The 13,897-nt window shown below is 32.7% G+C and overlaps 1 protein-coding gene and 1 pseudogene across 5 annotated transcripts in view; one reads left to right on the top strand and one right to left on the bottom strand.

Annotated features, from left to right (window-relative positions):
* Window positions 1-13,897, top strand: part of ANKS1B (ankyrin repeat and sterile alpha motif domain containing 1B) — an 818,845-nt gene that overhangs the window by 85,649 nt on the left and 719,299 nt on the right. For all 5 annotated transcript variants that reach the window (XM_036237318.1, XM_036237317.1, XM_036237316.1 and 2 more), the window contains exon 2: window positions 7,703-7,783. In XM_036237318.1, coding sequence (XP_036093211.1) covers window positions 7,703-7,783 — 81 coding nt within the window. The remainder of the gene's footprint in view (window positions 1-7,702; window positions 7,784-13,897) is intronic.
* Window positions 2,497-3,632, bottom strand: LOC107517478 (annotated as a pseudogene).

Below are 13,897 nucleotides of genomic sequence, written 5' to 3'. Positions count from 1 at the left end.
AATATCTTTCTGATAATCCTCTAGTTCGAGTTGCCTACAGAATAAAGACTAAATTCCTTGACATGAGGTTCTTCATAATCTAGAGCGAATCTTTGCTTTTCTTCCCTTATATTTTATTGTCTTTTTTTTTCCTTGAGGAAATACATGATGATTTTGATTATTCAAACAATTCAGAGGTCAATAATATATTTTTGGATGCATTTTTTATGTTAATGCAAATCTTTCTCATCTGTGCAGTGGGAATAAGAATGGTATCTGTTTTATAGTTGTGTGGATATAAATGAGTTAATACATGTATGTAAACACTTAAGATATTGACACACAGTATTCTGCAATTTACTTTTTACACTTGATATGTTTTGCTTAACTTTCACAGTCAGCACATATAGATCAAGCTTATTATTTTAATAGTTGTATAATATTCCATGATGTAGATGAATTCTAATTAATTTTTCTTTTTTGATGGGCATTCAAGAACTTTTTCTTTTATACTATTACATTTATACAGTAGTTTGTATCTATTATCTTCATATTAATACTTTTATTTCATAGGCATCTCGATGAGCTTACAAAAAAAAAGCTGTGAAGCAAGAAACAATAGTAGGATCTATCTATCACCAATTATAAACGATACTAAAACAATGTGATTCTATACCTAGAGTAGACTGTTTGGATTGTATGGTACTTATATGTTTAACTTTTTAAGAAACTGCCAAATTGTTTTCCAAAGTAGTTGTACTATTTTAAATGTCCACCTGTGGTGTGTGAGAGTTATAGCTGATTTATATGCCTGTAAATATTGGTATGTGAAGTCTTTTTAATTGCAGTCTTTCTAATCATAGTATCTTGTGATTTTAATTTGCATTTCTCTAAAGACAAATGATGTGAGCACCTTTTCATGTTCTTACTTGCCATCTGTATATCTTTGTTGCATCTGTTCAAATCTTTTGCCTACTTTTTTTTATTCGGTTGTTGATTTTTTAGTGCATTTTGAGGGTTTTTAAAATCTATTCTGGATCAAAGAACAGGTCAGAAAAAGTGATTTGCAAATGTTTTCTTCCAGTCCATCTTCTTTTAGTTCTTTTAATACTGTCTTCGAAGCTATTAATTTTGATGAACACCAATTTGTTAAATTTTCTGGTGGAGTTCATGCTTTTGGTGTCATATCTAAGAAATCTTTCCTTAATTCAAGGTCACAAAAATGTTCTCTTACATTCTTTGTAGAAGCTTTATGGTTAGGTTTTGCTTTTAAAAAATCTACGATTTATTTTAAAATTAATTTTTGTATATGGTATGGTGAGGTTTGGATCAAGACTTTTTATTTTGGCCTAAAGATATTTGTTCTAGCACAGTTTTTTAATAATTCATTTCTTTAATGAATTGCTGTTACAACTTTGACAAAAATCAATTGTATATATGTGTAAGTCTAAATGTACTCTTTATTCTGCCATTCTGTTCTGTTGCTGTATCTTTAATACTGCACCGTGTTATTTACTATACCTTTATTGTAATCTTGAAATTAGGTAGTGTAAGTCTCCAACTTTGTTTTTCTTTTTCAGAATTTCTTTGGCTAGTCTTGGTGCTTTGTACTTCTATATGAATTTTAAAATCAGTTAATCAATTTCTACAAAAAAAAAGCTTGCTGGGAATTCTGATTGAATTGCATTGAATCTAAAGATAAATTTGTGGAAAATTAACTAATATTGAGTTTTCCGATCCATCATCTTGGTATCTCACCATTTGTTCAATTCCTCTTTAATTTTTCTTGGCAATAGTTTATAGTTTTTAGTGTACAGCTTTATACATCTTTTGTCCCATTTTTTCTAAGTATTTCATATTTTTATCCTATTGTAAATATTTTTTTGACAAAATTTTGATTTCTTATTGTCCTTTGCATATAGAAATCCAGTTGATTTTTCTGTATTGAGTTGTATCTTGCAACCTTGCAAACACACTCTATCTGGTTGGTTTCTTTTTTTTTGGAGTAAGCTTTTCCTTTTTAAACCATTCATTTTAACATAATTTTAGATTTACAAAAGTATTGCAAAGATAGGTCAGAGAGTTTCCTGTGTTTTGACAAAGCTTCCCTAATTAAGCAAAATTTTAATTTTAGTAGTTTTTTCTGAAAAACTTTCCTAGGATTTCCTACATATATAATTATGTTATCTTCAGATAAAGATAGATTTTCTTCTTTCATTATGGTCTTGATGCCTTTTATTTCTTTTTCTTGTCACTGCATTTCTACACTACATTGGCTAGAATCTCCTGTATAATTTCTTTTTTTAGCTGGGTACTGTGTACTTATTCGTGATACATGACAAAGTGGGGTTCCCTAAGCCCCTCTTCTTCAGGGAGTCTGGGATGGAAAATGTCAAAGTTGGGAGAGATTTTCAGTGTGTTGGGGAATCGAGTGGGGTGAGGACTTTCAGCAACTAAGGGTTTCTTTCTTCCTCTTATGCTCTCACTGGAGCTTGTGGTCCAGGAGGCTCTTACTCCTTAGAAGTCAGGTAGACCTACCCTGATGCTGTAACCAAATTCATTGTCATACTAGGAAATGAGCTTGACAGAGTGGTCTTTGAGGGTAATGCTATCCCCAGCACTGAAGTTTGGCAGAATGTGTGTTACGAGTAAAGTTGCAAGAGGCAACCTGGTCCTCAGTGTAGCCTGGGATACCCCTTAGTTGGTCATTGGATGCCCGCTCCACCACCTTCTTGGTGTCATCATATTGGACAGCTTTCTCCAGATGGCAGGTGAGACCCATCACAGTCACTTTAGTAGTGGGGACAACAGGAGGCCATGTCAGTGAGCTTCCTATTCAGCCTTGGCAGTGCCTGTAAATGCAGGGATGATGCTTTGGGCATTCCACCCTAAAGTTTCCCAAAGGGGCCATCTGTGGTTGGTCTTCTGAGTGGCAGTGATGGTCACGAGTCCCTCCATGATGCCAACATTGTCATGGATGATTTTGGTCAGGGAGGCCAAGTAGTTGGTGGTGCAGGAGGCACTGCTGACAACTTGAGCGAGTTGTCATACTTACTACAGTTAATGCCCGTTACAAACACAGGAGCATCAGTAGAAGGGGCAGAGATGATGACCCTTTTGGCTCTACCCTTCAAATGAATTCCAGTCTTCTCCAAAGTAGTAGAGATACCAGTGGATTTCACAACATATTTAACATCAGCACCACCCCATTTGATGTTGGCGGGATCTTGTTCCTAGAAGATGAAGATAGACTTTTTATTGAATATAAGTTTCTCATTCTCAGTCTTGATTGTTCCATTGAACTTGCCATGGATGGAACATGTAGACCATGTAGTTAATGAAGGAATCATTGATGGCAACAAAATCCACTTTACCAAAATTAAAACTAGCTCTGGTGACAAATCCATTTACCCTAACCTTGCTCATTGTGTCTTAAGGATGATGCACAAGGGGATGCAGCTTCTGTTAAAAGAAAACAAGCAGAGTGTCTTCAGCTCAACGTTGAATACAAGTGGTGAGAATAGCTATCCGTGCCTTTTCTTCCTCCCAAGGGGGAAAGCATTCAGTCTTTCATCATTAAGTATAATGTTAGCTGTAGCTTTTTTATAGATGTCTTTTACCAGGTTGATTAACTTTCCTTCTATTCCCGGTTTACTGACAGTTTTTATTAAGAATCACTGTTGGATTTGGGCAACTACTATTTCTGAATTTGTTGAGAAAATATATGATTTTTTCTTTTTCAGTTTGTTTATATTGTAATTAATGCATATTAAAACAAACGTGTTCCTAGGATAAATTGCATTTCATCACAATGTAGTATCCATCATATATATTGTTGGTTTCGGCTTGCTAAATTTTTGTTGAGAATTTTTGTATCTATGTTAAGTGATATGTTGGTCTGTAGTTCCCTTTTGTCATGTATCTTTATCTGTTCTCACAGAATGCTACTCTTATAGAATGTTAGGCAATGTTTATGCCTCTTCAGGATTTTGGAATGATTTTTTTAGAATTGGTATTATTTCATACTTACATGTCTGGCAGAATTTCCCATTGAAGCCATATGGGCCTGGAGGTGTTTTGTTTTGATTTGTTTTGTTTTATAGGGAATGTTTTTAACTACAGTTCAAATTCAGTTTTTGTTGTTTTTTTTTTTTTATAGATGTGGGTGCTATTCAGGTTATCTCATTCTTTTTGCGTGTTCGGTAGTTTGTGTTTTTGAAGAAATCTGTCCATTTCATCTAAGTTTTCTAATTTATTGGAATAAAAATTGTTTTCTACTATCCATTTATTATCTTTAGAATATGTAGTGATATTTTCTCTTTCTTTCTGATATTGGTCTATTTTTTTTCCTGATCAACTTGGCTGTAGATTTATCGGTTTTATAGTTTTTTTTTTAAGAATCAGTTTTGATTTCATTGATTTTTTTCTATTATTATCCTGTTTTCTGTTTCATTGATTCTGTTCTTTTTTTTTTTTAATTATTTTCTTTCTTTTGTTTACTTTGATCTTAATTATTCCTTAAAATGAAAATTTTCTGTTTCTTTAGATAATAGGTCATCAGTTGGGGCATTTCTAATATTGTTATTTTGATGCTATAAATTTTCCTTTAGATACTGCTTTAGTTGCAGCCGCAAAATTTCAGTGTGTTGTGTTTTATTTCCTTTCAGTTTAAAATACTCTCCAACTTCCTTTTTGATATATCCTTTGACTTATGTGTTATTTAGTTATGATGATTTGTGAGCTTTCCAGATACCTTTCTGTTAATGATTTCTAATTTAATTCCATTGGAGTCAGGGAACATATTTTGAATGATTTGAATCTTTTTAGATTTATTGAGATTTGTTTATGACACAATATGGTATTTTTGGTAAATGTTAGGTGTTCACTTGAAACGAATATGTATTATATAAATGCCAGTTAGGTCAAATTGATTGGTATTGTTATTCAAGCCTTCCAAACCCATATTGATTTTCTGTTTACTTTTTTCTGTCAGTTATTGAGAGAGGGATGTTGAAATCTCCAAGTATAGATGAATAAGACTATTCTTTTTTCCTTCATGTGTTTTGAAATTCTGCTATTATATGTATTATATGTATAAAGGATCATTAGGATTTTTATATCCTCTTAATAAATTGGCCTCTTTATCATTAAAAAATGACTTTCTCTATTTCTTGCTCTAAATATTCTTTGTTCTGAAATCTAGTTTGTCCAGTGTTATTCAGCTTTCTTTTAATTAGTATTAGTATGGATTTTCTGTCCTTTTACTTCTTATCTATTTATATCTCTATTTAAAATAGATTTCTTGTAGTGAGCATATAGTGGGTCTCTCTCTTTTTTTTAATCCAGTCTGACAATATTTTCTTTTAAACTACGGTGATTAGACCATTTAGTTAATGTAAGTATTGATATGATTGTGTTTACTCTCTGCTTTCTACCTGTTTTTTGTTCCCCTTTCAATTTTCTTTTTGCCTTTTTTTGATTTTTAAAAATGAGTTCATAGATTACTTTAAATGAATACATTATATTTGTTTTAAAACTCACCTATGGCATAAAAATAACCCTTTGTTTTTATTTATGTGATTCAATACACATTTATGAAATAGCTATTTTATTGTTTAGAGAAAGGGTTTTGGAGTAGGTGAGTATTAATCTGGGCTTTGGAGTAATGGTAAGCTATGATTGGTTAGAGAATCTCTTACAAGTTAGTAGGAGTGTGGTTAAAGGCACAGAGGGAGAAATTAAAAGGGCAGGACTGCATGAGTTTAGGAGGAGGAACAAAATTACAAAAATTCTAAGACTATAATAGGAAATTGAAAATGCTTCAAGGATTGATTAAAAAAATGTTAAAAGCTTAACCATCTTAATTAAATTTGTAAAATAAGAACATTTTATCATTTTCCTGTTTTAACTGTCACATTTTTTATTCTCAGGAGGTAAGGTACCACTGGGTTGAAATAAAGTTAGGATCAAAATAATGTTAAAACCTTAGAATTGACTAATTATATTTAAACAATAGTCTCCTCAAAACTTTAACTACCAAATAAGTTGTTTAATTTTCATCTAACTTGACCTTTCACTTCGTTTTAGAGCAGTTTCCTGTTTTAAATTGTGTAATGATTTTTCTTGTTTTTATTTCTACTCCTAGACTATTCTCCATGTTCTTCATATAACCTTCCCCTCTGCTGGACTTTTAAATATTGTGAATTATCCATAGTTCTATTGTCTCTCTTGCATTTCTCTGAAAGTTTCAGTGAGGGTTGGGGGATTTTCAGATTTTGAGTTGCCTTATACTTGGAGCTATCTAGCCACTTTAGGTTTGAGATTAAATATAAATAAATATAAAATATAAATATAAAAATTTTAAACCAAGAATTTATAGGTTTTAACTAATATGAACCTCTGAGTAAGGTTTCACCTTGCCCACATAGGCAAATTTCCCACTTGAGGTTTTTGAGTTTAATGACCTCTCTCTCCCTCCTACAGAGTCTAATATCAGGCACTCCCATAATTTTTACCCTCTCTTTAATGATTGGTTCTAACAGTCTGTTGAACTGTGTTCTAACAAATATAGTACATACTAGTACTCTATTCTAGTAATGTCCTAAGAGCTGGGTAGGTATATATCAGTTACTTAATATTCAGTGTCTCCAAACCTGAAGCCATTGTTTGCTCTCCGAAGCAGATTTGCTCCTTTTTTTTTTTTTTTTTTTTTTTTTACATCTTAGTTAATATTGTTATTTTCCTTCTGGTCAACTAAGCCTAAAAGCTGAGTCATCTAGATGACCACTTCCTCCTTCCTTCAGTTGGGCTCTGCATCTTACGGATTTTCTTTGAATGAATTTTTGAGTAAGTTCATTCTATTCATTTTCATTGTCCTGCCTTAGTTTTAGTCTGTTATGATCTTTTGTTTAGAATAGCTATTTATTTCTTCTCAGAGTTGGCCTCTGTGTTCTCTGGCACCTCAATTATCTTATTTGTCATTGTTAGTTTATGTGTTTATCTTCTCCATTAGACTCTGTTCTTGCAGAGAAGGACCTTGAATTATGAATTTGTACTCTCAATGCCTAGCTTATATGTGACATGCAGTTGGGGTACGATAAATATTTTGCGAATACATGAATTAGCTTGTCATTAGATGTTAGTTTTGATGGTTTTAATATCATCATGAACATTATGTAAATTCACTTTTGGTCTATTTTTGGAAAAGTGTCTTTCAATGCCTTATTTATTAAAAAACTGATCATAATTTCTGTAATTTTAGTGATCAAGGATAAAATGAACTCTCGTATATAGCTACATGTTGCCTCCAGAATATTCTTCCCATGGTGCAAAAATATGTTATCTCAGAACGAGTGTGTTAAAAGGGGCATCATAAATCTCTATTATTTGGTATATAATATAGTAGCTGAATGTTAATTACTCCCAACATTTAACTAATTGTATAAGGTAATAGAGAATTTTTGGATCCAGATTTTAATATATGGCAGTGGACCTACATCTGCTGATAATTTCTGAAGGTAGTTATAGTTCTTAATAATTTCTTTGCATCAAATAAATGAAGCTTTCATTTGGAGGGGAATGTATGAAAGATGGCAGTCGTTTTCTATTGACTAACATTTTCGGATGCAACATGCTGTCGGCTGTGAGACTATCAGGCTTCTTTGTGTTTTTTAGAGCACGATTCTGCTTAACCACTAACTCTGCACTTGTGCTTTATTTGCAGCATCTGGCGAGGCCCGAACGTGAATTGCACAGACAGTTCGGGTTACACTGCTTTACACCATGCAGCCTTAAATGGACATAAGTAAGTGCCACTTATTTGGATTGGAATCCTTGTGTATTTAATTCCATGTGATGAAGTTAATTGTGTCTGATGATACCTGTCTAACATTGCCATGAGTCGCCTTGGCATAGATGAATTTGGAGAGGCACCAGGTGGCAACGCTGACAAGTTAACCTTGGTAGGAATGTTGCTGAGGGTGATTATGTGCAGAGTGTAAACAGAGAATTGCTCTAAAGTAGTCAAATGTCACTCAGGGAGAATGAAAAAAGTGACAGGCATGTTAGTCATGTGTAGATTTGTAGAAGGAATAGGATAAAACCACTTAATAAGATCACTCTACCTTTTTTGCTATCTTCATCTAAAATGGGATTATTCGCATAGGAGTGAAATCCTTATAGATTCATGCTGTTATGCGCCATGGGAACTTGTATGAACCACTTGGAAATCCTTCAAAATCAGCTAAATTACCTTTTCTTTGGCATTCATGATGGTCTTTCTGGTTTTAAACTTGTTCGTTTAACCTATGGAATTACGTTTCAAATAACGCGGTAGTATACAGTATGGAGAGTGTGTACCCCTAACAACCTCTTCGTTTCCAGTGGTTCAGCTAGGTAACCTAATGATTTGGTTGCAGAGCGATAGTGTGAGGGGGCCTCTGAATGATTCGGATGTTCCGTCCTTCCCCATCAGATGAAATGCGACCCTGTTCATGTGTCTCCCCCTCCTATCTCTTTTTCTTTTGCTCTCATGATCCAAGCTGGTCTTCCCAAATCTGGATCATTTTCCTTGCACTTGAGTTTTTTTAGATGTGGTAATTACTGCCTAAAAAAATGCTGGTTACCTCTTCTTTTCCCACCTAACATTTCCTTTATTTTGTAAAATGAGACACAATTCACAAACAATCGTTTCTTATTGTCTTAAAGTCCTCACACAAGAAACTTATCATTTTGTTATTATTTATCACTATGATGTTCTTTTTTCTTAAAGCATCACATAAATATAATATTATCATTCTCTCTGGAGAATCATCTAAGTTATATAAAATATCAAAAACTTAATCTTTTATCACTTCAGTTCTTAGTATGAGAATTCCCAAATTACATTTCTTTTATTCCAGTCTCTATTCTATATTATATCATCTAACTTAAAACCCTTTTATTTTGCCAGGTCTTTTACAAGTAATATTGCTGTACTTCTGTAGAGTGCAAAATGGTTTCAATGAATTACTTCTTTTTTTCCTGCTTTATACCTGGGTTATCCAGAATGAAGCCAAATTAAATCAACCCAAGATATACAATACTGATGGTTTCTTTGGCCATCTTAAGTTTGGATTCAGGAGACGTTCCAGTGGGGAAAACGAGCAATCAAATAATGGACAGAAGATCTTGGCCTGACCATTTGACCTCTGCTACTTTTTTTCTTCTATCTCAGCTTGGCATGATAAGCACTTCTCAAAATAATGTTAGCTCAAAATGAATTAGCATTCATATTCCTCCTTGATTTTCAATATTTGCTGAATGTCGTTGATTTATACATAATGGCCTATGAAGTTCTAATCATTGAGATATTTCCCTGTGGCCCACTTCATAATTTTTACTTTCTATTGGCAATATACAAAGTGAAGATAATTTAAGTGAATTGAATAGCAGTCATTAAGATCATCATAAAAAGATGGGGATTTTACTAGATATCTTTTAAGATCTCTTTAATTGCAGATGTTCTCTGAGATTTATATATCTCTGCTTTGCTTATCTGAAGATCTCTTTTTCTTTTTTAATGCTTTCTAGAAAGATTTTACTCAGTGTTACTCTGTAGGCATTGGAAAAAGGAAAATTTTAATCCCATCTCCCCATCTTTGCTAGTTATGTGACCTTGAGCCATTTAATTAACCTCTCTAGGCCTCAGTTCAATGTACTAAATACATAGGCTGGATATTTTCCCTTATTTCTCCAATTTTATTATTTTATAATATACTCTTTTGGTATTATTTGTGGCTCTATTATGTACTATGATGCTACAACTCTGAAATTTGGATTTTCATCTAGAGTATAAGATTTCTTTATTTTAAATTATTTAAATTACCCATGGACTTTTAAAATTAGAGGTCATTTATTCTACCCTGCCCTCTTCACTTCCTTCATTTTATAGATGGAGAAACAAGGCCATTCTGAATAAGTGACTTAGCGGACAGTTTGGTATTAAGGTGGCGGAGCCTAAGTGTTTTAGTTCCACGTGTATGCTTTACCTATACTCTACTATTGGCTCCCCTTAGTGGTTATATGCACATCAATTTCCTAAAGGCTTGCTGGCTTTTCTCTGCCACATTATGTATTTCTGGGCTGCCTCCCATTATCATCACATGGAATACTAATTTTACTATTGGCTTAAGGAAAGATATTTGAAGGAGAAAAAAAATGTCATAGAATATATCTCAAAGCCCAAGAAGAATGGTTATTTTTTTCGTTGCCTTTGCTATTCTCACTTAGCGTAGGTCATGAACAATTGATTATGTTGTATTCTTTCCAAGTAAGCCTTAGCAGTCAACCTAGAAGCACATCGTTTCCATGTTTGTTGCTATTGTTGTAGTCATCAGCTCTAGATTGTTTCCATAAACATTATGATTGATAGGCTGAAGTCGATAGAATCATAGAACTAGAAGTAATGTTACAGAGTCCTGTAGTTTATTCTTTTGTTTTGAACACAGGCTTTTCCCCTACCTCCAACATGTAATCTAAAGCCTTCATACTGCATATTAAGCTCATTTCCCCTTATTTTGTATGTTTAATTTGGAACATGTTTTTATCAACACTAGTTAATTCACAAATGGAGCAGCATTTTGTACTTAAAATACAGTATTTTATAACAATCTATTTATCTTCACTTAGCCGTATCAGGACACAATAGAAAATGTACTCTATTGGTGATTTCCTGGGTCATGTGTAATTACAGGTTAGAAAATTATTACCTTTAGATGACAGAAAAATCATTGTCAGTAGAACACAACCCACTACAACAATTATAAATAAATTATTTCAATAAATAAGATTGAGACCTATGTATTACTCTATTTTTCTTTTTTTTAAAAAATATGGAGGATTCATTGCCTCTCTTGGATTTCTACTACAAATTTGATTCTCTTAATTCTCTTCTGAATACCAATTAGTTGGTGCGGGGGAGGAAGAAATTTTATTCTACTCTCTAGGTTCTTCTGGCTTGTCTAATAATCAAATTGACATGAGACAGATTATTAGTAAGAGAATATAACCAAATTTAATTACATACATCATATGGAAACCACACAAACAGGAAATAATCAGAGACCCCACATACATGAGAGGTTCAAAGACAGAAAGTTAAAATGTGGTATATATTGCATTCTGAGCTAAGGATGAGGTAAGGTGCCCAAGGCTTCAGAGGGAGGAAGGTTGTTCATGGGATAAGAGCCGACGTTCAGTAGTTAGAAGTTTGCCCTTCCCTATGGATAAGTCATAATAAGTTACTTCTGGTAATAATTCCTATTATGGGGAAGGTCCCTAATTTGACTTCTTTAAGGGAAGGGCAAGAGTTTCTCTTGAGCCCACAGGGTCTCTTTTGCCTTCAGCTCAAAATAATCCATATGCCAAAGGAGCACACTTTGGGGAGACCTGTTCTGAACCCCTTTACTGGCCACCTGACTTGCTTGTCTTCCTTTCTTCCTCTTTTCTCTCCTTCCCTCTCTCCTTTCCTTCCTTCTCTCCCTTTCTCTTTTTTTTTCTTTCCTTTCCTTTTCTCTTTTTTAATAATAATTTCATTGTTTCTTATAAGGTTTTTCTAAACCTGTATATTCATATTTCATTTCAATTCACCTCTTTTTATCAACTTGCTCCTTTTTTTATTCTTGAGTTTCATCTTATTTAAACTATATTGGTATATTGTGATTCTGGATGCTGTTTTGAAAAATGTCAGTGCTAAATTGTTATTATTTCTTTGAAAGATATATGTTCTTTGATATGTGTGGGATTAAAATATTTTCTATTCTTGCTTCTCATTCTTTTAAAATTTAATGCTTGAATCTAGATTGTAATCCAGATTATATCTCAAATTGGATCTGAGTCCAGATAGTAAGCTATCTATACTTTTAATTTGCTTTTTCTTAGGCTTACTAATGAAAGAAGGATACTTCTTCCAAAAATGCATATAGTCTGAAGTTGGTGTTTGAATAACCTAGAAAGATCTTTGGTTTGATTGCTTCTTTCCTAGATAAGGATATTAACGAGCTAAAATTTGGCTTTTTTTCATTCTAGAAATCTGTAAGAGTGAATTTAACATATAAAGAAGCTCAGTTAGAAAGTAGAGTGTATTGTCTTAAAGTCTTTTGACTTGTCAAACACATTGGCCACTTTATCCCCAGTAAAGAGAAGTAAAAAAGCCTTTATAAATTTGAGAATTTCATTAGTTTGTTGCTGTTACATCCATATGAAGATGATTTGCATTTATTTAAACGTTCTTTGGACTGCCAACGAGTAAGGGCAGATGGAACAAAATAAATGCCTTTGGTTATGATTTAATTATAGGGAGACTATGTAAAAAAGTTTAAATGTTGAACCTTCCCAGTTTCATTTTGCTCAGAAAGTATACTGAAACTTCTTTAAAAAACATTTCATATTAATCAAGTATATATAGATCAGAAAATGAAACAAATTAAATATAGCAGCAAAAACTAATACTTTTAGAATTTCCGTTTCACCCAAACTTTCATACATTAGCCTCAAACTGCACAAGGTTGCAATGATTTAAACTGGATCGTTATTAAATTTATATGATATGTGTTTAGCTCCTGGGAAATGGACTTATTTTTCCTATGATCCCATTAACCACAATTACTTTAGAATTTTAGATTATTTCTCATTTATCAAATCCTGCATATAAGAAAGAATGCCATTTTACATTTAAGATAAATAGGGATTACTTCTTTGCTTGCTATTCTATAGGCATCGTTTGTCACTTTAACTTAATATTTCATGCCTGGTAACTAAGCACAGTCAACATGTTTATTTGTTGACACCTCTGGAAGCCATGAGGTTCAACTTAAATGAAAACAGAAAATAATCATACTGATTTGGTATGATCCTAGTGCCAACACTCCTCTAGTTTAGATATTATAGAAAGTACTTGAAATTTGTTCTTAATGACTCTGGGTAAAAAAGTCCTGTTTAATACATATTACTTATAATGTACATGATGGATACATCAGAAGAAAGCTTAATGACAATTTGTTGATTAATATTTTATTTATGATTCAGTAAGACTAACGGGTACTTATTTGATTAGAGATATAACTTTATCATTCACAAATATGTTTTCATATTAGAAATCCAAACCAAGCCAGTTCATTAGCGGATATCTCTAAATAAGATGAAAAGCTCAACTTGAATAAAAATTTTAAAATAAATTTGAAATAATAAAGTGAATTAATTTTTTAAAAACTTAAATGAAATGAAAATAATAGTATTTCATTAGGATCTTAGTATTCACCAAAGGCCATTTCTTAAACATATATATTATTCTTTTCTGATTTAGATATTAGATGGTGAGCACAGGGTGAGCAAGTTTTTTTTTTTTCCCTTCTAGGTTATTTGGCTGCTCTAATAATTAAATGAATACAAAACAGTTTAACAGGGATAAAAACAAATTTGATTATATATGTACAGGAGCCCAACATAAATATAAAATCTAAAAAGCAGCCAGGAAATTGAGACTTAATTGCATCTTGAGCCGAGTAAGGGGTTAGGAGTTTGGGGACAGAAAGGGAAGGAAGGCCATTCATAGGAAGGTGAGAGATATTTGGAAAACAAAGGTTGCCTTGTTACACAGGTAAAGTTTCTTGGGTAAAAATGTATCTCTGGTAGTAGCTATCTTTGGGTAGTCAGTTTTTTCACTACATCATAAATCTTCTTGATAAATAATGAATTCATATTACATACATTACATAAAATGTCAACAATTTTGAGCCAAAGAACAAATGAAATTCTGAATGTTTGAGTGAGAGTAAAGGCAAATAGGACTGATAATCTCATTACACTTTCCCCATTCCCCTTTGAAAAGAAATGGTTTTTAGAAGTTTCAGAATATATTTTTATTTGCTTAGGCATTGTG

Source organism: Rousettus aegyptiacus, unplaced genomic scaffold (genome assembly GCF_014176215.1).
Source record: "Rousettus aegyptiacus isolate mRouAeg1 unplaced genomic scaffold, mRouAeg1.p scaffold_m13_p_2, whole genome shotgun sequence".
Classification (NCBI taxonomy): Eukaryota; Metazoa; Chordata; class Mammalia; order Chiroptera; family Pteropodidae; genus Rousettus; species Rousettus aegyptiacus.
The sequence above is the reverse complement of the archived record's forward strand: the minus strand, read 5'-3'. Positions and strand labels throughout refer to the sequence as shown.